Genomic DNA, 27,984 nt, shown 5'->3' on the forward strand with positions numbered 1-27,984 from the left:
TTCATTTTACAGTGTTATCTCTGTGAACGGGAAAAGTCTGCAGTGCCAGTATCCTGACTCAAAATGCACGGATTTAACTTTAATAATAAATTAATCTTTAATGTAAAACATTCCCAACTAAATGATATGCGTATTATTGGTACCTGTAATCTGTCGCATATACTACTAATGGTTACAGGACACTACCGCAGATCCATTACTGCTAACCCACCACGCGTCCACCATCGCGGGACCCAGTACAGTGCAACCCCACCACTGCGGGACCCGTTACAGCGCCAGACCACCAGCGCGGGCCCGTTACAGCGCCAGACCACCACCGCGGGACCCGTTACAGCGCCAGACCGCCACCGCGAGACCCGTTACAGCGACAGACCGCCACCGCGAGACCTGTTACAGCGCCAGAACGCCACCGCGGGACCCGTTACAGCGCCAGACCGCCACCACGGGGCCCGTTACAGTGCCAGACCGCCACCGCGAGACCCAGTACAGCGCAACCCCACCACCGCGGGACGCGTTACATCACCAGACCGCCAGCGCAAGACCCGTTACAGCGCCAGACCGCCACCGCGGGACCCGTTACAGCGCCAGACCGCCACCACGGGGCCCGTTACAGTGCCAGACCGCCACCGCGAGACCCAGTACAGCGCAACCCCACCACCGCGGGACGCGTTACATCGCCAGACCGCCAGCGCGAGACCCAGGACAGAGACAGACCGCCACCGCGGGACCCGTTACATCGCCAGACCGCCACCGTGGGGCCCGTTACAGCGCATCACTGCGCACAACTTTGTAGCTATACTTGATGCCTGCCCGAGATGCATTCAGGGTCTTAATTTATTGTAAAGTAGCTGCCTGGTTTGTTTCAAGTTATTATTATTTATTATTTTTATTTTTTACACATTACCTTAACAAGTTGCTCTTCAGTAAAGATGTATTTTCCATGCAGAGTTTCGGTAAAGGACACTTCAAAGCACTTTGTTTTATTATATTGGCATACAGTGAATAGTTCCAGTGTCACACTAATATCTGCTCGGTTGGGAAAAAAAAAATACAAAAATATGGTACGGTAAATTAAGATTAGGCATTGAACAAATGAATAATGAAATCAATGTTAAATAAAAATATATCTCCGAAGATTTCTATTTAATTGCTAACTTTAGTCTACCCTAGAAGTTTTGATAGTCAGTTATGCAGGATTTCTTTTCTTTTGTTTTTTTTTTAAGCCCAAGGTTTTTTTTAACCTTCCTGAATTATTCAATTCATTTTCAAAGCACTTTTTTATTGTTATTATTTGGCATACAGTACCAAAATAAACAAATAGTCAAAACAAACAAAAATAAACATGGTGATTGGTTATGCATGTTATTTCTTTATTATTTTATTTTTTAAGTACAGGTTTTATAAATGTCTACTACCTATTTTTAAGGTAAGGCAAATAGGCTAACAATAGAACAGTGTAAATTAACAACAGTTTACTCAACAGATAATCTTGATCATTTGAGGAGACACATTTTTGTAACAAGTTAAAAAAATAATGAAGTCGCCATTACAGGTTACAGAGGTGTGCAAAAAATAGCTCTCATCCAAATAGGCTACTATATATTTTTTTTAATTGAGGTAGCCCATTTAGAGGGGAGGCACATATTGTGAGATATAACAGAGAAATTGCACCTGCCCTTCAGGAAGGCTACTTCAGAGAAAGCTCATTTTTACCCCTGGAACTCAATGTGCAATGCCGCGCAAATAGTCGCATAGAGGGCAATTGAGGTAATCAGCGACAATCAACTCAGTGTTCCTGGCAATTGTGTGGTACCTCGCCCTCCCCTCATTGCACAGTGCCAGCAACAAGCTGCTCCATTTTCAGTTCATTGAGGACCTGTTCCTTTTTCATTCCCTCAATGAACGTCCAAATGGAGGGGTGTCGGGATCCCAGAAGTTCCCAGAAATATCTGACATACAGAATTGTATTTGAGGCTTTATGTACAACTAAAATGTAGATAGCTGCCGGAAATAACATTAATAATATGAAAATAACTCTTTTAAATTATACATTTTATTTAAAGTTTAGTGCAAATGTTGTATGTTTGGGGTCTGTGGGGGAGGGTGGTTATTGTTAAAAATAACGTGAATGGAAAGGAAATCAATATCAAAGGTAGATCCTGACCTGCTGTTTTTATTATTATTTCAGTATTTATTTATTTAGCAGCACCGTATCCGTGATATAGCTTATCGTATGGTGGTGAAGCTGTTAGAGAAATACTTTATTTAAACTTTATTCAACATGTTCTGTATTAAGGTGGCTTGTTAAGAGAGAGGGGAGAAAAAAAAAAGGTCTCTGTTATCTTGTGATCACGAGTTAAGTTCTCAGGATCTCGAGAGAAGTTTCCTGAGAGAATTTATCACCATATAGATATTTTATAATATAAAAGTTACTAACAAGGTGCATGTTTTGTAATCACATTTGCGTTACTTTTTATGTTGCTGTAGTACAGCGGTGGTCTTGTAACTGTTCATTTTTGCTTTACTTATTTTATATATTTTGGAACTGCACTTTATTTTATTAATTATGTAAATTTTTATTAATTTGATGTGAGCACTTGTATCTGTATGTCTGCTATCCCCTCTTGTAATTAGGAGTTGTTTTGTTCTTTCCTGAAGCCAGTATTATTATTATTATTATTATTATTATTATTATTATTATTATTATTATAATAATTAATAATGTATTTTTTATTTAAAGTTTTATTTTCCAACCGAGCAGATATTAGTGTGACACCTGAAACTATTTTTGTTAGAGAGGGAAGCAGAATGTCTTTTCACTTTGTTTTGACTTTTTTATTTGGCATACAGTACCAAAATAAATAAAGAAGAAAAAAAAAAAGTGCTTTGAACATGAATTGCTTCTGAAGTGTCCTTTACCAAAACTCTGCATGGAAAATACATCTTTACTGAACAACTTGTTAAGGTAATGTGTAAAAAAAAAAAGAAAAAAAAAAAGAATAACAATAACCTGAAACAAACCAGGCAGCTACTTCACAATAACTTCAGACCCTGAATGCATCTCGGGCAGGCACCAGTATAGCTACAAAGCTTTGCGCAGTGATGCACTGTAATGGGTCCCGCGGTGGTGGCCTGTCGCTGTACTGGGTCCCGCGGTGGTGGTCTGTCGCTGTACTGGGTCACGCGGTGGTGGTCTGACGCTGTACTGGGTCACGCGGTGGTGGTCTGTCGCTGTACTGGGTCACGCGGTGGTGGGGTTGCGCTGTAAAGGGGTCCCGCGCCGGTGGGGTCGCGCTGTAAAGGGGTCCCCGCGACGGTGGGGTCGCGCTGTAAAGGGGTCCCCGCGCCGGTGGGGTCGCGCTGTAAAGGGGTCCCCGCGCCGGTGGGGTCGCGCTGTAAAGGGGTCCCCGCGCCGGTGGGGTCGCGCTGTAAAGGGGTCCCCCGCGCCGGTGGGGTCGCGCTGTAAAGGGGTCCCCCGCGCCGGTGGGGTCGCGCTGTAAAGGGGTCCCCGCGCCGGTGGGGTCGCGCTGTAAAGGGGTCCCCCGCGCCGGTGGGGTCGCGCTGTAAAGGGGTCCCCCGCGCCGGTGGGGTCGCGCTGTAAAGGGGTCCCCCGCGCCGGTGGGGCCGCGCTGTAAAGGGGTCCCCCGCACCGGTGGGGTCGCGCTGTACTGGGTCCCCGCGCCGGTGGGGTCGCGCTGTACTGGGGTCGCGCTGTACTGGGTCCCCGCGCCGGTGGGGTCGCGCTGTACTGGGTCCCCGCGGTGGTGGTGGTCTGTCGCTGTACTGGGTCTCGCGGTGGTGGTCTGTCGCTGTACTGGGTCCCGCGGTGGTGGTCTGTCGCTGTACTGGGTCCCGCGGTGGTGGGGGTCTGCCGCTGTACTGGGTCCCCGCGGTGGTGGGGGTCTGTCGCTGTACTGGGTCCCCGCGGTGGTGGGGGTCTGTCGCTGTACTGGGTCCCCGCGGTGGTGGGGGTCTGTCGCTGTACTGGGTCCCCGCGGTGGTGGGGGTCTGCCGCTGTACTGGGGTCTCGCGGTGGTGGTCTGTCGCTGTACTGGGTCCCGCGGTGGTGGTCTGTCGCTGTACTGGGTCCCGCGGTGGTGGGGTTGCACTGTACTGGGTCCCGCGGTGGTGGGGTTGCACTGTACTGGGTCCCGCTGTGATGGACGCACGGTGGTGGTTTCGCTGTAATAGACGCGTTGTAGGATCCGGATACGACTACTAATAATTACAGTTTATTATGTTGGAGTTGTTTTGATCAGCAGCATCCGTGCTCCAACATCCTCAGTGCTGATTGGTTACTATAAAGGGAACACGTAATCGACTTGGAGTATCCGCTCTTAGTAACAAACTAGCTAAGTCTGCCTTAAGTATGTGTGGTGCAACCGAAAATAGGACAGCGTTTAGTTATCAATTAACTAGTAACTACTAAGCACTTACTGGAGACTTTACTTAACTTACGGACAAACTGACGTATAGCTGGTGCAACCCAGCCCTGGTGTAAGTGATTCACACGTGATCTATGGGGATCACTGAAGATCTGGTGTGATTATGTGACTCTATACAGGCCCAAACGCGTGGGGACATTGTTAGAATAGTCAGATCTAAACCTCTGTGTGTGTCTATGCTTGAGTTTTGTGATCAATCATCTACTAGTAACCAGTTCTTAGGTTTTCTTCTGTTCTAATGTTCTCCCGTGTCATTGCCTGCAGGTGTACGGAACCTGCCCCGGTCTCTGGTGGTTCCGGGCAGCGCTGGCACAAGCAGTGGAGATGTGGACAGCGGCGTGTTTGCCGTCCCCACCACACTGCCTCCCAACAGCCGGCACGGCAAGATGTTCTCCCCTAACAAAGAGGCCGAGCTGGCTTTCAGGCAGCAGCTGGACTCCATCAGCGTAAGTGTGCTGACTGCACTTCATCTGCCAGGGCTGCCTCCCAGACACTGTACATTGAAATGGGATCGAATGAAACACGTGAAGATCCATCATCCACTGGTGCCGAATATTAGATTTTGATGTGAACGAGAGCCCATACTAATTCAGGGATTGGCTCTCAGTCCTAGTTTTGAAAAGCAGTTGAATCACAAGCTAAGTGTGCGACACACACACATTAAAAATACATCTCTTTTAGCAGCAGACTCTAGCTTTATACAAGATGATTGATATAATTTATAAGGGGATTATAAATATTATTTACAGTCAGTGCTCACAGAACTTCATCATTCGTAGCATTTGCCCCACAAGCTCTAAATTAAGTGGGGACATGATTTCATTTGGCAGCACCAATTTACATTGTTTATTGCAAATTTATAAGAAGAAAAAAAACTTGTGTAAGGAAAACTGGAGATAAATTGACTAGTTTTTATTTCAATCATTTCTTTCAATAGCTGACAATACAGAGGCACTGAAACATATATATATATATATTGTAATAGAATTGCAACTCACACGGTTCGTTGCCCCTTTAAAAATAGACCCAACACACTGGAATGGATTTTTTAAGCGCTGGTGCGCTATTTTTAATACACCAAAACAAAATACAAACACAAAATAAACACCTAGCTCTTTACGAGCACTAACTAAACAAACAGGTACACCCTGACTACCACGGGACAGCTAAGCTGTTTCCCCGTCCTTACACCAAAACACTGGTTAAATACCACACTTACTTTTTATTTACTTTGGCTACTCTGAGACAGAGCACCTCTTCTGTCTCCTTCTCCTTAGCAGCCCTGAGCAGACTAGCTGCCTCTCTTAAATACCCTGCACCTGGTTTTAATTTAACAATAGCTACCAGGTGCAGGGGATAATTAATAATAAAACAATTAACAAATCAATGAAACAATAAACCAAAACAATTAAACTAAACAAATGTGCATTCTGCACATGTTTTCCACTCAGGGAGGCTTTAACCCCCTCCCTGCTGTGTTACAATATATATATATATATATATATATATATATATATATATATATATATATATATATATATATATATATATATATACACACACACAGTTGTAGTTAAAAGTTTACATACCCCAATGGAAATTTATAATTTCTAGACATTTCTCAAAAGTAAATAATTATAGGAAAAATCTTTTGTAGCAAAAGTTTTGCTTTTGTGGATGAGGAAATAAAGTTTTTAAGCAATTTTTTTGCAGAACTCCACAAATGCTAATTTGAAAGTATTCATACCCTGACAAAGAAAATGAAATTAATAACTAGTTGAGGCACCTTTAGAAGTAATAACCTCTTTTAAACGATTAGGATATTTGTCTTGGCATGATTCTTTAGTGATTTTTTACCATTCTTCAATGCAAAATTGTTCCAGTTTAGGGGTGCTAGATTCCTTTTAATTTAATAAACGTTTAAACTTTTAAAAATACATAGTTTAAACGTTAAAATAAAAACATTTTGAAAAGACGCTGTGTAAGGGGGGTAGTATGCGTTCCCCTCTGTGCGGTCTCAACAGCAGGAGAACCGGAAGTCGGTCATCTTGGGGGAAGCGAGTAGCTTCCACTTATTAGCAACCTCTCGGCGAGCAGCTGCCACTTGTAAGTAGATGCCACTTATTAGCAACCTCTCGGTTCCCAGTGAAACATTGTTATTAAGCGAAAAGCCACATTTTCAAGTGCCTGTATATGGAAAAACAATGTATACTATACTTGTAGAAAAAGCGCACTGAAATACACGTCTTGGTTCATTACAGTGTTAAAAAATAAACATGAAAAACACCAAATATCAGAACAAACAACTGTTTACCAATGCTACACGGATGTGTAAAACAACAACAACAAAAAAAGCACACACACACACACACAACGGTACTGTATTGTACACATAGTAGTACAACAACGTACTATCAATATCCTTAAACAGTAAACACTCTTGGTATACGGGACTTACATTTAATACAGAAGCATCATTTTAAAAGAAGTAGTTGTCCAATGTTGTTTGTTTTTTTACGATTCGCCACCTCCAGCTGTAAATCACTCAATTTTGCGTGCAGCGTCGTAGCCAATTTCAAAATGCGGGATACGACAGATTTTGAGATGCCAAACTTTTCTGCTGCCCGTACTTGTTTTGCACCAGGTTCACGTAGTGCCTCCAGAATCTGAACTTCATTGGCTATAGAAAGGTCTACAGACTCTACATGTTTTGAAGCCATGATGACAAACGACAGTCAGACTCAATAAGTGTACAGCTGTGTTGTGAAAGCTGATACATAAACAGATGCTGCGATGCAATGTATTCATGAGCCGCAGCCATAGAAATTGTAAAAAAAAAGTTGTCATTAAGCGGCACAGTTGCTAATGTCCGAAATGCATGCACATTAAAGTCAATGGAACGGGATTGGTTCCTGGGGAAATGTTGTTAATAACCGAAAGTTGTCTTTATCAGGGTTGCTAATAACCGGCATCTACTGTAAATTGCTTTCTATAAATTACTGCATATACAGTACCAGTCAAAAGTTTGAGTACACTTGCTGGAAACTAGGTTTTTTTCATAATTGACAATGTTTTACGTCGTATACGTTTCTGTAAATACTTGAAAATGAAAACACGTTACAATATACAAAACAAAACATAAGGAGTATCAAAGCAATGTTCAAGAAAATTGTCTCTAAATCTTGGATTCCTCAAAATAGCCACCCTTTGCCTTAATAACAGCCTCACAAACACGAGGCATTCGGTTAACAAGTTTCAGCAGGAAATCACCCGACATGTCTTCCCAGCTCTTCTGCAGCAATTCCCAGAGATGTAGGGCACTTGTGGGTAGCTTTGCTTTGACTCTTCTGTCCAGTTCGTCCCATACAAGTTCTATGGGATTGAGGTCTGGAGACTGGGCAGGCCAGGTCATTAGATTGAGTTGTCCTTCACTTTCCTTCTTCGCCAGATAGTTCTTGCACAACTTTGAGGTGTGTTTCGGGTCATTATCTTGCTGAAGAATGAAGGACTGCCCAACTAGCCGTAATCCTGATGGAATGGCATGCCTCTGAAGTATGCTATGTTAGCCATGCTGGTTGAGCTTGCCATGGCCTTGGTAAAGATCACCAACTCTGTCACCAGCAAAGCAACCCCAGACCATGACACTGCCTCCTCCATGCTTGACAGTGGGAACCACACATGCAGAACTCATGCGCTCACCCTCTCTGCATCTTACAAATACTCGGCGGTTGGACCCAAATATTAAAAATTTTGAGTCATCGGTCCATAAGACCGACTTCAACTCCTCAAACGTCCAGTTTCTGTGTTGTTTGGCCCAGGCAAGTCTCTTCCTCTTATTCTGCACTCTTAACAATGGTTTCTTGCAGCAATTCTTCCAGTTAGGCCAGCTTCACGCAATCTCTTCTGAACAGTTGATGTTGAAACATCTGTACTTCTAGTAGCATTTATCTGAGCTTGTATTTCAGGGGCAGTTAATCGCCGGTTTCGCAGACTTGACTCGAATAAACTTGTTCTCTGATTCTGAGGTCACCCTTGGCCTGTTCGGTCCTCATGAGTGCCAGTTTCTTCAAATTGTTTGATGGTCTTGGCCACAGCAGTTACAGACACTTGCAAAGTTCTTGCGATTTGTCTTAAGGATTGACCTTCATTTCTTAAAAAAAGCATATTGCTGCTCTAGAAAGAGTGCAAAGAAGAGCAACCAGAATTATCCCAGGTTTAAAAGGCATGTTGTATGCAGACAGGCTAAAAGAATTGAATCTATTCAGTCTTGAACTAAGAAGACTACGCGGTGATCTGATTCAAGCATTCAGAATCCTAAAGGGTATTGACAATGTCGACCCAGGGAACTTTTTTGATCTGAAAAAAAAAACAAGTACCAGGGGTCACAAATGGAGATTAGATAAAGGGGCATTCAGAACAGAAAATAGGAGGCACTTTTTTACACAGAGAATTGTGAGGGTATGGAACCAACTCCCCAGTAATGTTGTTGAAGCGGACACCCGGGATCCTTCAAGAAGCTGCTTGATGAGATTCTGGGATCAATAAGCTACTAACAACCAAACGAGCAAGATGGACTGAATGGCCTCCTCTCGTTTGTAAACTTTCTTATGTTCTTAGTTATTATTATTTACTTGTTAGCAGACGCCCTTATCCAGGGCGACTTAGAATTGTTACAAGATATCACATTATTTTTACATACAATGATATTATTTTTTTTAGTTGTGCTTTAAACCACGTTTTGTAACGGAGGGTTTCAGATGATTGGCCAATATCTTTTGGTATGCTATGGAATCCATTTGACCATGTATTGGAACTAAATTTCCTGTGCCGTTAGAGGAAAAACAGCCCCATAAAAGGATATTACCACCTCCATGCTTGACAGTAGGTGTGGTGTTCTTTTCTTGTACACCTTACCAGACTTTCTCCAAACGTAACTACTGTCAGCGTGACCAATGGCTTTTTCCTTGGCCTGTGACCATTGAGACCTTCACCATGCAATACTCGTCCTATGGTTGAAATAGAATCCCCAGTCCCACTTGCTGCCAATTTATTTTGAATATCTTTGGCAGTCAATCTCGGATTGTTATTAACATTCCTCACAATTCTTCTACTTGTTCTTGGTGAAAGAACCTTCTTTCTTCCAGACTGAGGGAGTGTTGTGACAGTACCATGAGTCTTGTACTTCTTGATAATAGAAACAATAGTTGAAATTGGGATACTCAAATGCTTGGAAATCTTCTTGTATCCTTCTTCAGCTTTATGACAAGAAATAATTTTCTGCCTAAGGTCTTCAGTAGAAGCAGATAGCTCTTTACTTTTTCCCTTATTGGCTTATTGGTAATGACAGCAATCATCCTCTGCCTAACCCTTTTATACTCTCTAAGAATGTTCATCTACAATCCAGCATTTTCTAGACTTTTCTAGAATTAGGTTCTACATTATCATACCAACTACTTGTCCTGGCCCTGGTACTCTCCCGCCTAGACTACTAACTCCCTCCTGGCTGGCCTCCCTGCGTCCGCCACCTGTCCGCTCCAGCTCATCCAGAACTCCACGGCTCGCCTGGTGTTCTCTCTGCCTCGCGTCTCCCACGCAACTCCACTGCTCCGCTCACTCCACTGGCTCCTGATCACCACTCACATCCAGTTCAAGACTCTTGTACTTGCCAACAGACTCCTTGACTAGACTGCACCCAGCTACCTCCAGACCCTCATCTCTCCCTACACACCCACTCGACCTCTCCACTCCTCCTGCACTAGAAGACTGGCTGTACCTCTACGTTCATGTGCAGTGAACCTACACGCTTCTCTATTGTAACGATGTACGCACACACACTGCCTGTGCAGTGAACCTACACGCTTCTCTCATTGTAACGATGTATGCGCACACACTGCCCGTGAAGAATAAAATAACCACATAAATGTTTATTGCATGTATTACAATTAATATTTTTAAATAAAGAATAAAACAAAAAAACGTATACATTTGAATTATGTAACATTTGGGTAACTTTGGGAATACATAACTCGTGTTTTTGGCAAAATACGTATAAAATATCGTCTTGATATCATGGTATATTTTTTTAGATATATTGCCCACTGCTAGGATAATGGTTGTTTGGTGTTTTAAGTCTATGATTTATTTTTCTCACTCCACCCATCAGTTTTTGTTCATGATGATCCATCCCAAAGTAGTTCACCCCTATTGAAATCTGTTGGCTTTAAACAGCATGTTGGAGAATGGACTTTCACATTTTAACTGCATTAGACATGTTGTTCTAAGAAGTGTGTTTATTTCCAGATGCAGTCGGACATCTTTCTACCCAAACAGAGGAAGTTCAGGAACCGTCACCTCCGCAAACCCTTGGTAGTACAGGTATGCGAGGGGTGGGTGAGGGCTGGGAGATGGGGGCTCGGGGGTGGGTGGGGGCTGGGAGATGGGGTGGGGGCTAGGGGCTGGGAGATGGGAGGTGAGTGCTGGGAGTGGGGGGGGTGGGAGATTGGGGCGTCGGGGTGAGGGGTGTCAGGTGGGGGATGGGAGATGTGGGTGTGGGCTCGGTGGTGGGGGCTGGGAGATGGGGGTTCCGGGGTGGGTGGTGGCTGGGAGATGGGGGCTCGGGGGTGGATGGGGGCTCCGGGGTGGGTGGGGGCTGGGAGATGGGGGCTCGGGGGTGGGTGGGGGCTGGGAGATGGGGGCTCCGGGGTGGGTGGGGGCTGGGAGATGGGGGCTCGGGGGTGGGTGGGGGCTAGGGGCCGGGAGATGGGAGGTGAGTGCTGGGAGTGGGGGGGTGGGAGATTGGGGCTCAGGGGTGGGGGGCGTCGGGGTGGGGGGTGGCAGCTGGGGGGGTGGGCGCTAGGCGCTTGGTATTTAAGGAGGGGCCTGTCCGTCTATTAATCACATCACATTTACATTATTACATTATATACAGTGCCTTGCATAAGTATTCACCCTCCTTAGACTTTTCCACATTTTGTAGTGTTACAACCTGGAATTAAAATGGATTTAATTCTGATTTTTTGTCACTGATCTACACAACATAGTCCATAATGTCGAAGTGGGGAAAAACATCTACATATTTTTCAAAATTATTTACAAATAAAAAACTGAAAAGTCTTGATTGCATAAGTATTCACCCCCTTTGCTGTGACACCCCTAAATAAACACTGGTGCAACCAATTGCCTTCAGAAGTCACATAATTAGTTGAATGGAGTCTGTGTGCAATTGAAGTGTCACATGATCTCAGATTAAATACACCTGTTTCTGGAAGGCCCCAGAGTTTGTTAGAGAGCATATCTAAACAAACAGCATCATGAAGGAGCTATCAAAACAAGTCCGGGATAAAGTTCTGGAGAAGCACCAATCAGGGTTGGGTTATAAAAAAATATCCCAAACTTTGAACATCCCCCGGAGCACCGTTAAATCCATTATTAAAAAATGGAAAGAATATGGCACAACCGCGACTCTGCCTTGAGAAGGCCGTCCACCAAAACTCAGTAACCAGGTAAGGAGGGCATTAGTCAGAGAAGCAACTAAGAGGCCAATGGTAACTCTGAAGGAGCTGGAGAGATCCACAGCTGAGATGGGAGAAACCGTCCATGGGACAACTATAACCTGGACGCTCCAAAAAGCTGGGCTTTATGGAAGAGTGGCTAGAAGAAAGCCATTGCTGAAAAAAACCCATATCAAATCCTGTTTGGATTTTGCCAAAAGGCATGTGGGAGACACAGCAAACATGTGGAAAAAGGTTCTCTGGTCTGATGAGACCAAAATTGAACTTTTTGGCCTTAGCGCAAAACGCCATGTGTGGCACAAAGCCAACACTGCTCATCACCCTGAGAACACCATCCCAACGGTGAAGCATGGTGGTGGCAGCATCATGTTATGGGGATGCTTTTCATCGGCAGGGACTGGGAAACTGGTCAGAATTGAGGGCAAGATGGATGGAGCCAAATACAGGGAAATTCTAGAGGAAAACCTTTTTCAGTCTGCAAGAGACCTGGGACTGGGGCAGAGGTTCACCTTCCAGCAGGACAATGACCGTAAACACACAGCCAAAGCTACACTGGAGTGGTTTAAAAACAAGATCCTGAATGTCTTAGAATGGCCCAGTCAAAGCCCAGACCTCAATCCGATTGAGAATCTGTGGCAAGACTTGAAAATTGCTGTTCACCAACGGTCCCCATCCAACTTGACAGAGCTTGAGCAAGTTTGCCAAGAAGAATGGGCAAAAATTGCAGGATCCAGATGTGCAAAGCTGGTAGAGACTTACTCAAAAAGACTCACGGCTGTAATTGCTGCCAAAGGTGCTTCTACCAAGTATTGACTCGGGGATGAATACTTATGCAACCAACAAATATCTTTTTTTTTTGTTTAATTAACTTTTGTGTCACAATAAAACATATTTTGCACCTTCAAAGTGTTAAGTATGTTGTGTAAATCAAATGGTAAAAATCCCAATTAATTCAATTTTAATTCCAGGTTGTAACACTACAAAATGTGGAAAAGTCCAAGGGGGGTGAATACTTATGAAAGGCACTGTATGTGTGGGCTGAGGTCACAGTGATCTGAATGGGTTACCTACTCATGTTGAGGGAGATTCACTGGGATCTTTTAAGACCCAATTTGACACAGCTCTGAGATGGATTAGCTCCTAGCAATGGGATGAGCACTGCTGGGCTGAATCGCTGCCTCTCGTCTATAAATGCTCTTGTGTTCTTCTGTCCTGTTTCTATAGAGAACTCTGCTCCCCAGGACGACTGGAGAGCCCTCCCAGCATGTGTGCTCCTTCTCCATCCTCTCCAACTCTTCTGCCACAGGTAGCCTTCCCTCCACTTCGTTTTCACTTCATTGGCATTGCATTGTAGTTTCTTTCAGTATGTCTACATTTAGCTCTATTGATGTTTAATGGATGCTAACTTTTTCAGCAACCATTTTTACAGAAGGAACTATAATGTTTACCAAGCCCTTTAATGAAGACATGACATGTTTTAAACCTCATTATTATTATTATTATTATTATTATTATTATTATTATTATTATTATTATTACACCGTGTAACACATTTTTTATTTTTTTTTCTTCCTGGGTAGTAAGTGTTTCCTAATTGCTTATGCCTCAAAAGTATAGAAAATGGCTATTATTCCCCACAAACTTTGCTTTTGTGACCAGGACAGTGATATTTTGAAATTTACCTATTTTTCAGAACATTCCAGATAGATTCAGTGCTGAGTAAACTTGGAGTAACTTCTAGAACTTTCTAGAACTTTCCAGTAATATAAATAGTACATAATAGTAATACAGGGGCCTTAAGCCCACCAGTTCAGTTTAGTTCCAGCTGCTTAAGTGGATACATATCTGCATTTTTCTGAGATGGCATCAAGGTCATAGGAGACTTCAAAATGGTGGCATTCCTGATGGGTCTCCAAGGCGGTTTTACCAAGTTTCCCTGCTATCTTTGCCTTTGGGACAGCAGGGACACCAAGGCGCACTACCACAGGCGGGACTGGCCACAGCGGACCGAGTTCTCTGTGGGGAGGAACAACGTCAAGTGGGAGCCACTGGTGGACCCCCGGAAGGTGCTGATGCCACCACTGCACATCAAATTGGGCCTTATGAAACAATTTGTCAGAGCTCTAGATAAGGAGTCGGCAGCCTTCAAGTACCTTCAAGACTTCTTCCCTAAGCTGTCTGAGGCAAAGGTCAAAGCCGGTGTCTTCGTCGGACCACAGATAAAGAAGATCCTGGAGTGCAATGAATTCCCCAAGAAGCTCACTAGTAAGGAGAAAGCGGCTTGGAACAGCTTTGTCGCAGTGGTTCGGGGCTTCCTGGGCAATCACAAGGCCGAAAACTATGTGGAGCTGGTTGAGAATCTGGTGAAAAACTACGGCACAATGGGCTGTAGGTTGTTCCTCAAAGTCCATATCCTTGATGCTCATCTTGATAAATTCAAGGAGAACATGGGAGCGTACTCGGAGGAGCAAGGCAAGCGCTTCCACCAGGATATACTGGACTTTGAACGCCGCTACCAAGGACAGTATAACGAGAACATGATGGGAGACTACATTTGTGGGCTGATTCGTGAAAGTGATTTACAGTATAATCGTAAATCTCAAAACTACTCACTTCTAAATCTTTTGCAGTCATTTTTGTATTACTTTAGTATAAATACATGTTAATTTGGATTCATATGTTGTTTTTTTCTGACTTTATGTGAACGAAAAGACACATATTTGCCTGTTTTCTCATTGGAAATAGGTCAATTTCAAAATATCACTGTCCTGGTCACAAAAGCAAAGTTTGTGGTGAATAATAGCCATTTTCTATACTTTTGAGGCATAAGCAATTAGGAAATAACACTTACTACCCAGGAACAAAAACTGTGTTACATAGTGTTATGGTGGGTACATGTACGTGTGTATTGATTACGGTGGGTATGTGCTGGTGTGTATTGATTACGGTGGGTATATGCACGTGTGTATTGATTACGGTGGGTATGTGCTGGTGTGTATTGATTATAGTGGGTATGTGCTCATGTGTGTTTAACTGCTGTAATGATTCATGTGTTACAGGCACGGGTTCATTCCGGCCCATCCAGCCCCCTCTGTCCAAAGCAGCCGTGTCGTGCCCCCTCTCCTCTCACGGCACTGCTGCACCATGTTCCCACCAGCTCTCCAGTAAGGAATCACTTTGTCTTCAGCATGTTGGGTTTCTGTATATTTCAGATTAGGATATAACTATTTTAATCTACAGAACACCCTGCAATGTTTACAAGAAACACATTCCATTACCTGTGCTGTGGCCCGTGTTGTCTGTTTTATTTTTAAACATGTTGCCGACACTCTTTACATTTTCAATCACACATCATGGGTCATAAATCAGCTGAGCAATACATTTCTCAACATTCACTCGAGAGCGATCGCCAGGAGAGAGGTCATTTCTCAACATTCACTCGAGAGCGTTCGCCAGGAGAGAGATCATTTCTCAACATTCACTCGAGAGCGCTCGCCAGGAGAGAGATCATTTCTCAACATTCACTCGAGAGCGTTCGCCAGGAGAGAGATCATTTCTCAACATTTACTCGAGAGCGTTCGCCAGGAGAGAGATCATTTCTCAACATTCACTCGAGAGCGTTCGCCAGGAGAGAGATCATTTCTCAACATTCACTCGAGAGCGTTCGCCAGGAGAGAGATCATTTCTCAACATTCACTCGAGAGCGTTCGCCAGAAGAGAGGTCATTTCTCAACATTCACTCGAGAGCGTTCGCCAGAAGAGAGGTCATTTCTCAACATTCACTCGAGAGCGTTCGCCAGGAGAGAGGTCATTTCTCAACATTCACTCGAGAGCGTTCGCCAGGAGAGAGGTCATTTCTCAACATTCACTCGAGAGCGTTCGCCAGGAGAGAGGTCATTTCTCAACATTCACTCGAGAGCGTTCGCCAGGAGAGAGGTCATTTCTCAACATTCACTCGAGAGCGTTTGCCAGGAGAGAGGTCATTTCTCAACATTCACTCGAGAGCGTTTGCCAGGAGAGAGGTCATTTCTCAACATTCACTCGAGAGCGTTTGCCAGGAGAGAGGTCATTTCTCAACATTCACTCAAGAGCGTTTGCCAGGAGAGAGATCATTTCTCAACATTCACTCGAGAGCGTTCGCCAGAAGAGAGGTCATTTCTCAACATTCACTCGAGAGCGTTCGCCAGAAGAGAGGTCATTTCTCAACATTCACTCGAGAGCGCTCGCCAGGAGAGAGATCATTTCTCAACATTCACTCGAGAGCGTTCGCCAGGAGAGAGATCATTTCTCTTCAAAGCATCGCACTGTATCCAGTTCATGCTCCCTCCTGCAGCAATGCTGGCTCCCACACCATGCCACTGGTTTCAATCAGAGCAGCAGCATTGCTGCAGGAGGGAGTGTGATCAGGATACACTGTGATGTTTAAAAGAAAAATGATCTTTCTCCTGAATGTTCCTAAATGTTGAAAAAAATTAATTCTCTAGTTGAGTTACATATGCTGTGTTTGTGGATACAAATATCAAAATAGTTGGGGTTATGTTGAAATGTTGTTATGCTGAAAGGCACCAACTAGAGGGGAGGCATGCCTTGATTTAGTCTTTTCAAATAACAAAGACAGAATATCTAAAACAGAGGTCGGAGAGCCATTGGCAAACTCAGACCACAACATGGTCTCATTTGAAGTGATTTTTAAAACCCAAAAAGTAATGACTAAAGCTAAGGTTTACAATTTTAGAAAAGCAAACTATGAAGGTATGAAACAGAGACTAACAAAAGTAGACTGGAGTAAAATAGAGAAAACATCCACAGAAAAATGATGGCTGTTTTTTTTTTTTTTTTTAATGTAGTACTAGAGGCACAAAACAGTTACATACCAAAAGTAGACAAATCTAAATCTAAAACAAAATGGCCAAAATGGTTTAATAGATCAATTTAAAAAAATATTCAGTGAAAAAAGGCACTTTACAGAGCGTTTAAAAGGGACCAAAAACAAAGCACACAGAAAGAGTACTTGGAACTGCAAACGCAAGTCAAAAAGGAAGTTAGAAAGGCCAAGAGAGAGATAGAAATGAACACTGCTAAGGGGGCTAAAACCAATTCCAAAATGTTTTTCCAATATTATAACAGCAAGAGAACATTCAAAGAGGAGGTTAAATGTCTAAGAGACACACATGGCAAAATCATAGATGAAGAAAAAGAAATAACAAATATATTAAATGATTACTTTTCACAAGTTTTTACAAAGAAGGATACGGACAACATGCCCCACATGTCAACCTGTTCCTATCCAGTTTTAAATAACTTTAGCATAACAGAGGCAGAAGTGTTAAAGGGACTAGGAGCTCTTAAAATAAAAAAAAATCCCCTGGGCCGGATGACATCCTCCCAATAGTACTCAAAGAAATGAAAGAAGTTATTTACAAACCGCTAACTAAGATCATGCAACAGTCTCTTGACACAGGGGTTGTACCGACAGACTGGAGAATTGCAAATGTAATACCGATCCACAAAAAGGGAAACAAAACCGAACCAGGTAACTAAGACCAATAAGCCTGACTTCTATTATATGTAAACTTATGGAAACTATAATAAGATCCAAAATGGATAATTACCTATATGGTAACAGTATCCTGGGAGACAGTCAGCATGGTTTTCGGAAAGGGAGATGGTGTCTAACTAACCTGCTTGATTTTTTTGAGGATGCAACATCGACAATGGATAATTGCAAAGCATATGGCATGGTTTATTTAGATTTCCAGAAAGCTTTTGACAAAGTCCTGCATAAAAGTTTAATTCTCAAACTGAATGCAGTAGGGATTCAAGGAAATAAATGCACATGGATTAGGAAGTGGTTAACATGTAGAAAACAGAAAGTACTGATTTAGAGGAGCAACCTCTAGACAGTGTGGGGAAGCTATAAAAAAAAGGCCAACAAGATGCATGGATATATAATGAAAAGTGTTGAATTTAAATCAAGGGAAGTAATGTTAAAACTTTACAATGCATTAGTAAGACCTCACCTAGAATACTGTGTTCAGTTCTGGTCACCTCGTTACAAAAAGGATATTGCTGCTGTAGAAAGAGTGCAAAGAAGAGCAACCAGAATTATCCCAGGTTTAAAAGGCATGTCGTATGCAGACAGGCTAAAAGAATTGAATCTATTCAGTCTTGAACAAAGAAGACTGCGTGGTGATCTGATTCAAGCATTTAAAATTCTGAAAGGTATTGACAGTGTCAACCCAGGGGACTTTTTCGACCTGAAGAAAGAAACAAGGACCAGGGGTCACAAATGGAGATTAGATAAAGGGACATTCAGAACAGAAAATATGAGGCACTTTTTTACAAAGAGAATTGTGAGGGTCTGGAACCAACTCCCCAGTAATGTTGTTGAAGCTGACACCCTGGGATCCTTCAAGAAGCTGCTTGATGAGATTCTGGGATCAATAAACTACTAACAACCAAACGAGCAAGATGGGCCGAATGGCCTCCTCTCCTTTGTAAACTTTCTTATGTTCTTAACCCTTTGTGGTCCATTGTCGGACTGCGTCCGGCATTGCAGTTATTCCTCTCAGGTCCTTTGTCGGACTGGGTCCGACATCATTATAGCAACGCAAAAAATGGGTTTCTAGTCGTTTTTTCTCCGGAAAAAGCCGAGAAAACCATTCAATTGCCAAGTGGGAGCGACAGGAGCCGAGACAAGTCAAAAAAAAAAGAAAAAAAAAAAAAGGCGCCTCTGATGAATAGTCATACATGGCCCTGGTATCAGATAACGGGGCGGTCATAGTAAACAAGCTGGCTGAGTGCGTCAGCACACGGAGACTATCATGGACATTTGCAGAGCTTTTTTCAGATGTTTATAGTAATAAAATAATGACTTGGATCACATTATTGAGGAGTTTGGTGATAAAAACGAGTGATCAGGAGATGATTGGTCGGTATGTACGACTATTATTTTTATTATTAATTATTTCTTACATAGGTGAAAGCTATAGCGAACGAAAGGGTGGGGCGGGGCTGGAGATGTCTAATGAGTGCTTTGTTGATATGCAGTGCCTTTTAAACCCGTTTGACTGTGGAAAAAAAAACTTTTAAACAGCGTGTCTAAAATTAACTGCGCGTGTGAAAATAAATTAGACCTGGCGTGCCTGACGCGCAATTAATAAATGGACTGCAAAGGGTTAAAAATAATTGCTGTGATATGGACAACACAGGATACCGCAGCAGTAATGTCTTTCTTCTAAAAACTGCAGGGGGTTCTGTAACACTAACCAAAAGAAAGTTCCTGTTTTTTATTCCACAGGTGTTGTCCCACCTTTCTTTTAATTACCACGAATCTATGAGAGATCCTATTTTTCTAACAACATATATGGATGATTTGTGATACTTTCGTACTTGAAGTGTGTATATTCAGTATCGTGATACAAGAACAAAAGCACAACATAGCTCAATGTATATCACAAAGTGGTTCTTGAATGAAGACAGAATGGCCCATCATTTAAATGCCCATTTGATCTCATTATGCATCATACAAGTGGCCAATCAAGACAATCATTGTGATGCATATTATATGCTGACCTGCATATTGTGATAGGTATCGTGAGATTAGTGTATCTTTACACCCCTAGAATATATGTATTATGTGCCTTCTCCACAGGTGCAATCGATTTGGCAGCTAAGTCCGCTGGCATCATCCCCGGAAGCGATGGTCCTGACAGAACACCAGAAATAACTCCGCTATCATCAGGCACCATCACCGTGGAGACGGGACCAGAGCTATCACCAGGCACCATCACAGTGGAGACCGGGCCAGAGTTACCAGAACAGAACAAAGCTGATCTCAGCCCATTAGAGGTGAGTGCTCTGGACCATTGCATTGCACTGGTTAGACCGCACTTCATACTGGATTCAATTTTGGTCACTAAATTACGGTTTGGTTAATAGTGGCACTCTGGTGTACCTGACTGCGTGATTCTGAGCTCTGTTGAGGAGTGCTCCAAACTTGTGATGTCACTAGGACTGAAATTGAACCCTCAACAACCGGTTTATGAAGGTGCTTTTTACCTGTATCACCTGTTGTCTTTTAGGAGCACAAAATATTACCCATTGTAAAAGCTGACATACAGGTCTGCTTTGGAGGAAGATTGAAGGTGAGATATCATCATCAGTTTGTGTGGGCAGCTATGAAGTAGATTGCAGATATACAGTAGGCATTGGCAGATTACAAATAGACATGTGCGTGTATAACATTCATCGCTACATTGCAGATTACAAATAGATGTGTGTGTATAACATTCATCGCTACATTGCAGATTCCAAATAGACGTGTGTGTATAACATTCACCATTATAACCCCATAAACATGTTAGAAAACAGTCCAGCTTTGACTAGCGTTTTCATATACATTATGGTCCTATCCTACTGTTAACGTTTTCTTACTACAATTTCAAGATTATAAAGGGCTTTATTTGTGGGCGATTACATTTCAAGGTGCTAATTGATTCCGGTTCATAAGTGTGAAAGAGTTCCATGAAGAAAGCAAAAACTAAATAAATGGCAACACCACACTGGTATATTTTTTATGCAATTAAGTGTGAGTGGCCTAAAGATAACCGTGGATCAGCACATAATACCTTTAGAGATTTTACAAAAAACAAATCTGCCAACTGAGTGTTTAATGCCTGTTCCTTGTAATGCTAGAGAAGAGTGTGTTTCAAATAAATATTAACAGAAATCACCCTGTTCGGTGCAATGAAACATTTTGAAAAATGTGTACCTGTGCCTTTAGGACAAGTCGGGGATTTTGGAATGAGACCTGTTTTTGTTGCTACAGTATGTTGAAGTGAATGGTACAGCATGCTGTTTATCAAGCTAACAAGGACAGGGAACCAACATTGGGACATGTATTCATTATCACATTACACTCCACACATCAACCTCAGATGTTTAGAACCGGAATGCCATCGAGCCAGTTTGGTATTGCAACGTGACACATAAACTGAAAAGTAACAGCTGGCATCGAGCCAGTTTGAGATTGCATCGTAACACATAAACGAAAACTAACAGCTGACAGAGCTGTATCATTTATGGATTTTCAAAATGTTTATTGGCAAAACTAAACCCTTGTCTTAGCGTTCGTAATGACTGGTTGTGTTTTGTGTTTCAGTCCACACTGCATAACGGGACGTCTACCTCTTCATCCGAGGTGCCCAGCTCTCTCCTGTCTCCTCCCAACGTCTCGTCACTGCTGGACATCTCCTTGCCAGGACCCCCAGAGGATGTGCTGTCACAGGGAGAGCCAGCCACACACATCAGCGACTCCATCATTGAGCTGGCTATTAACTCTGCACAGTATGGTGAGTCAAAGACAATGGGAGCCAGCCCTCTCCATCAATACCCAAGTGTGACAGGCTAGCTGCAGGGAGGACTTCAGACCAGAAAGAATCACAGAGACAGACGTACTGTGTGTAACTGAGTCGCCGCAGCGCTTAGTGTTTTAATAAACAAATAAATAAAAGGTCGAACAAAACACAGGACACGGCATTTGAGGCCAAAATAAATAGACGAACAAAACAGATTCACACTAAACAGACAGTGGACGGACAGACAAACAAACACGGTGAGTCAAAACAAACAAGTATCGTAAATAGCAATTGTTATGAATTATTTTGAATGATTTTACTTTATTTTACTCCTCCTCCTCTCTCTCCCGTTCACTACTCACCGAACACCCAACCCCGAGTGAGTGAAACATGCATCTATATATACAATTGTGCTGGGATTCAATTCCAATTAATTATTCACTTGAATCCCAGCACGTGAACTAAATCTGTGCAACCCCCTGCTCACATATTATTAAATACTTTAAATGCACGTGAAGTGAAGTGCAATCCCCGTGCCTAAATACAATTATACATTTTAAATACTCGTGCTCATTACCCACATCATATCCCGTGTACCAACTACAATACACCAACATTAACACACGCAACATACAACATATAACACACAAATGCACACAGGGGCGGGGCACATTGCCACATATACCCCCACTTGTGCGCAGCACACATGTCTTCAACGGCCACCTCCCTCCCCCCTTAAAATCCCCAAAGTCTCGCTCAAAGTCCTGGGCCAAGAACAGGGACTTCAAGGGGTTCATGGGCGGCAATGTTGCCAGTAGCCAGGCTGCTACTGGCCATGCTGTCAGCAGACGTGCTGACAGCTCCCAGACTGATTCCTTCAGCCGGGGCAGTCCTGGCAGTGGAAAGGCTGCTTGGGGGGTGGTCTCCTGACCTCCCCCCTTCTTCGTAGCCGGCAGCTCCCTTTTGTGGGGCTCCGGCCACAGCACTTCCTGCAGCGCACGTGCTGCAGTGGGAGTAGGTCTCCTGACCTCCCCCATGATCTCCGGCAGCGAAACTGCTGCTGGGGTTGGTGGTCTCCGGACCTCCTCCCCTTTCTTCAAAGCCGGCAGCTCCCCTTGGTGGGGCTCTGGCCACAGTACTTCCGGCAGCCATGCGGAGCAACAGGCAGCCCCAGGCGATGCGGAGCAACAGGCAGCCCCAGGCGATGCGGAGCAACAGGCAGCCCCAGGCGATGCGGAGCAACAGGCAGCCCCAGGCGATGCGGAGCAACAGGCAGCCCCAGGCGATGCGAGGCTGGCATCCTTGGGCGGTGCGAGGCAGGCATCCTTGGGCGGTGCGAGGCAGGCATCCTTGGGCGTTGCGAAACTTAGCTGCAGCTCCTCTGGTGGTGGAAGTGGGAGCGGCAAGCAATCTTCCCATAGCGGTGAAGGTGGAACCAGCAGGTATTCACCCTCTGCTGGTGGAGGAGGCAGAGGCAGCTCCTGCTGCTCTGTTCCTGCCGGTGGAGGCAGAGACAGCTCCTGCTGCTCTCCTCCTGGTGGAAGCGGTTGAGGTGGTGGAGACAGAGACAGCTCCTGCTGCTCTGTTCCAGGCGGTGAAGGAGGTGGAGGCAAAGGCAGCTCCTGCTGCTCTGGTCCTTGTGGTGGAGGTGGAAGCAGCATGTAGTCTCCTGGCGACGGAGGTGGGAGCAGGGTGTAGTCACCTGGCGATGGAGGTGGGAGCAGCGTGTAGTCTCCTGGCGACGGAGGTGGGAGCAGCGTGTAGTCTCCTGGCGACGGAGGTGGCAGCAGCGTGTAGTCTCCTGGCGACGGAGGTGGCAGCAGCGTGTAGTCTCCTGCTCTTGTTCGTGTTCCCTCTCATATGCCTCCCATCGCTCCCTGTCCATCAGCCACAGGACCCGGATGGCTATGGGCATAGACTGGGCCTCCAGCCCAGCATTGTCCAGGATACAGTCCCGCAGCCTGATGGCGTCTTCTGCCCTTGCCCCTTTTTTTTTTTTTTTAAAATTTTTCCCCGCAGTACTCTCTCTAGCCTGAGTCCTGGAGGCGCTGTCGTCCCGTTTCTGACACCACGTGTGACAGGCTAGCTGCAGGGAGGACTTCAGACCAGAAAGAATCACAGAGACAGATGTACTGTGTGTGTAACTGAGTTGCGGCAGCGCTCAGTGTTTTAATAAACAAATAAATAAAAGGTCGAACAAAACACAGGACACGGCATTTGAGGCCAAAATAAATAGACGAACAAAACAGATTAACACTAAACAGACAGTGGACGGACAGACAAACAAACACGGTGAGTCAAAACAAACAAGTATTGTAAATAGCAATTGTTATGAATTATTTTGAATGATTTTACTTTATTTTACTCCTCCTCCTCTCTCTCCCGTTCACTACTCACCGAACACCCAACCCCGAGTGAGTGAAACATGCATCTATATATACAATTGTGCTGGGATTCAATTCCAATTAATTATTCACTTGAATCCCAGCACGTGAACTAAATCTATGCAACCCCTTGCTCACATATTATTAAATACTTTAAATGCACGTGAAGTGAAGTGCAATCCCCGTGCCTAAATACAATTATACATTTTAAATACTCGTGCTCATTGCCCACATTATATCCTGTGTACCAACTACAATACACACACGCAACATACAACATATAACACACAAATGCACACAGGGGCGGGGCACATTGCCACACCAAGTCACCAAGATAATGGGGCTCAAGCTGAGCTACAGCACGTGCAGTACCTCTTGAATCTTTTCCAAATCAAAGTATAAAATACAAGCAAAGGTCTTCAGCATAAGAAAATGATATTGTCCTTACAGAAGTGAGTGTGCAGCTTTCCCAATGGCTATCCCAGCCATGTACCAGCATTGTATAGCTACAGCTATTAAACACTCAGCAGTTCTAAATTGTGGCCATTAAAAGATCCTTCATACTTGATCAGTTGGGGATGGAAAGAAGGCATCGAGAATGGCTTCTAGTCTAAACATTTGTCATGGAATTTAGTTAGTTTCTTTTACTATTTCATAGTTTGTTTTCCATGTTTTTGTCTTTTGCCATGTTTTTGAATATAAGCTTTACAATGCTTACCTATGCTTTCACTATGCTTTATTACATTATTACATCAGGATTTTACTGTGGGAATCTTTTATAAGGATGCTAATAAGAGGTACACAGATTTAAAAACCTAGTTTAGCACTTTTTAAAGGAGAAAGGCATTCTCTTACCTCATCATGAAGTCACTTTACTTCTGTTGAAGATAATTGGGTTCTTTACTGGTATTTTTTACTTGGATTTAGTTGAACTATAATAATGTGTTTTGTTTTTGCTGTTGAGCGATCCAAAACTTTAATTTCTCTTTTATAAGGCAATATAGCCCTTTATTCTGAATATTTTGACCTTCTAATGAATACAAAACTAAGTTGAGTTTAACTGTGTTAGTGACATTATACCCCACATTAAGCAATCAGAAGGCAAGTAGAATGCTTGGGTTTGTAGCTTTAACATTACATGATGAAGTTGTACCGTGCACTGGTCAGACTGCACCGTTAATACTGTGTCCAATTCTGGTCACCACAGAACCAAAGGGACATTGTGGCCCTGGAGAGAGTCCAACGAAGAGCAACCAGACTAATCCCAGGGTGTAAAAATGAGCTCTGAAGACAGGCTGAAAGAACTAAATTAGTTTAGCCTGGAACAAAGAAGAATTAGGGGGAAACTTTAAAAAAGTATTTGACTTTAGCTAACACTTTACGCACAATACAAAAAGCAGGAACACACACAGCTGGAAGTGGAGACTTAGGGCAGAGGGTAGAAGACTCTCACAGAGCTGTGGTGTTATTGAGGCAGAATCACTGGGATTCTAGAAGACCCAACTTTAAAAAGTTTTGAGATCAATCAGTTACTAGGAACCGGATGAGCTTAGGTGTGCTGAATGGCCTCCTCCTCGTTTGTAAATGACTGGTGTTTATTTCCCCCCAGGAGGCGGCTCCTCTTTGTCTCCAGCTAAACTGAATGGCAGTGACAGCTCCAAGAGTCTGCCCTCTCCCTCCAGCAGCCCCCAGAGGAGCTGGATCGCCTCCCCCACCCACGACCCCCAGTGGTACCCCAGTGACTCCAGCGACTCCTCTCTGGGCTGCTTGCTGTGTAAGTACAGGAGCCCAGGACCTCTCCATTTCAATCTTACCCCATTTGCACTTGACTACATAGGTCTCAAATGTGTAGTTGTTTTAAAGACATTTATTTATAAACATGCGTTTTCATTTTAAAACACATCTGGTACTACACTGGGTTAAAGAAAGTTGGCAGTTTACTTGCCATGCCTTCCAGGAAGTCTGTTACTGTTTCACTTCCTGCTGGGGTCATTTCACCCCAGCAATGTCTTCTGGGTCATGTTACTGGCTGAAAGTAGTCAATAGGTGGAAGCAGTTGGTTATTGACGGGTAAGAAGCCATTGAAGGGGTGGGGACAGTTTCACCTTCCAAGTGACCAAAGAAGGGCAAGACATTCTAAAAGGAAGGCTTGCAAACAGATTTCTTTAATCTAGTACCAGATGTCATGTTTTTAAATGAAAATACATGGTTATGCAGCAAGATTTAGTCTGCTCTCCAGTAATTTGTCCGCTTTGAATCCACAGAATACCCCAGTCGATACCATAGCTACTGAAATGCTGCACTGCATAAAAATATATTATCTCTATTAGCTTGTGGCTTTGGTGAAATGCATTTTGACTGAGGAGTCTTCCCTGAAGTTTCTCTTATGGGTATTTCACTACAGTAAATATTGATTTAATTTCTGTTTGGGTTTCTAAACATTCTGGGGATTTAGTGTGATTTCAGGTAAACTTGGTACATCTGATTGTCAAATCTCCCGACAGAAAACTAAAAAATACATTTTACTAAATAAAATAACTTAGTGTTATATAGACCCGCCTCACTGCATTTTGGTTGATTGCCTGAAATCTGACAGGCTTTTATGCTAATTTGAAAAAAATAAAATAACACACTTGTATGGAATTACGTCATTGATCTAATTCGACCGCAATTCTAATGAGCCATCTAGAAAGGGAATGGATCCCAGCTATTCACCAGCAATGTGACTAGGTAACCCATTCCATTAAAGGATCTCAGTGATTTGTCAGCAAAGTGATTAGGTAACCCATTCCATTAAAGGATCTCAGTGATTCGTCAGCAACATGACTAGGTAACCCATTCCATTAAAGGATCTCAGTGATTCGTCAGCAACGTGATTAGGCAATCTATTCCATACCCTCACCACTCTCTGTCTCCTTCCCTCTTGACTTAATTTCCAACTCTGTCCTCTCATCTTACTGCAATTAAAAAGAGCCTATTTGAACACAAGCGGTGGCTATCTTTGGCTTGTACTGTGAAACATCCCGAATGAATTTAAAACAGTCTGTGTGTAACTTTTGTTTTCTTTTCAATGAGGATTGATAATAAAAAAAGTTTACCTTTGATTTAGTAGCTGTTTTATCGAGCTGTGCTTCATGAAATCAGCTTTGAAGTAACATCTGACTATTTGTCTATGTCTTGTTTTTGCTGCTCCTGACTGATCACATGACACCACTGTAACGTATCGAGTGTGTGGGAGGTACTAGTTGCAACCTTTTTTTTTTTTTTTTGTTCAGTGATGTAAGTTCAGCGATCCGAAGGTAAAATTAAACATTAGGAACCACATGTTTTTTGTATATAGTTACTGTGTATCTCAGACTTGTTGTGTCTGGTTAGAGAGAAACCGTTAGCATAAAGGTGCACATATTTGGATTTTTGAATTCGGGACACTCAGGGCAATTCAGAACCACTGTCCTTTTAACAGTGGAACAAAAGCTGTCAGATTCACAGGTCCAAATATAAGGTAAAACAAGTGATTTTTGCTATCTACAGTGGCATTACCTCAAATTGCTGAAGGATTATGGGTAACACACCATTGGCATGCAAGGTCATGTTACCCATTTATAAAATCCTTATTTTGTGCAGTTTCAAAAATGTATACTGCCAGGGTATCTCATTCTTTAGCGGAGTACTGGGCACATGAAATTGGTGTGGGTGCTATGGACTGTGGGCTGCATATTTCAAAGTGGAAAGGTCAAAGTGGCCTGGTGTCTGTCTAGAGCATGTAAACCCCTGAAAACCAATGCAAATATTTCTAAATGTGATGCAGTTATAATACATTTTATGAAAAAACTTTTTTTTTTTTTTTTTTTTTACAGTAATTGATGTATTTTGTGGTCACGTGACCAAATAAACCACAAAAATGTAACACCAATAGAAACTTAAGAGTGTGACCAAAAAAACAAACAATATATGGTTTGCCAGGGGTATCTGAAAAGGAAAATAGAATCATTTTGATGTAAAACAGGTGAGTCCCAAAATCACAAAATGTCTGTAGCACACGGCATCACCAGGGCCTCAGCAGAGAAGGGGTTAAATAATGTGGGTAACTTAAAATACAGGTTATTATTATGGATATATTATTATTATTAAATACATCTACCTAATGTCAAATATTATTTTCTTGGAATACTTTGTATTCTCAAATATGTGAGTGGGCTGAAATTTGAAAATTCTGAGATCACAGAACTAGAAAACCAAGTATTCATGGGACAAATTGCCTTTTTGTCTTGTATTCCACCTGCTG

General features: G+C 43.2%; 1 protein-coding gene across 4 annotated transcripts in view; it reads left to right on the forward strand.

Annotated features, from left to right (window-relative positions):
• LOC117431610 (protein cramped-like) overlaps positions 1-27,984 on the forward strand; it is an 81,934-nt gene that overhangs the window by 47,469 nt on the left and 6,481 nt on the right. For all 4 annotated transcript variants that reach the window (XM_034926925.2, XM_058996005.1, XM_058996006.1 and 1 more), the window contains 7 exons: positions 4,710-4,891; positions 10,746-10,820; positions 13,181-13,262; positions 15,016-15,120; positions 19,611-19,807; positions 21,120-21,309; positions 25,309-25,473. In XM_034926925.2, the coding sequence (XP_034782816.2) occupies positions 4,710-4,891; positions 10,746-10,820; positions 13,181-13,262; positions 15,016-15,120; positions 19,611-19,807; positions 21,120-21,309; positions 25,309-25,473 (996 nt within the window). The remainder of the gene's footprint in view (positions 1-4,709; positions 4,892-10,745; positions 10,821-13,180; positions 13,263-15,015; positions 15,121-19,610; positions 19,808-21,119; positions 21,310-25,308; positions 25,474-27,984) is intronic.

Source organism: Acipenser ruthenus, chromosome 22 (genome assembly GCF_902713425.1).
Source record: "Acipenser ruthenus chromosome 22, fAciRut3.2 maternal haplotype, whole genome shotgun sequence".
NCBI lineage: Eukaryota > Metazoa > Chordata > Actinopteri > Acipenseriformes > Acipenseridae > Acipenser > Acipenser ruthenus.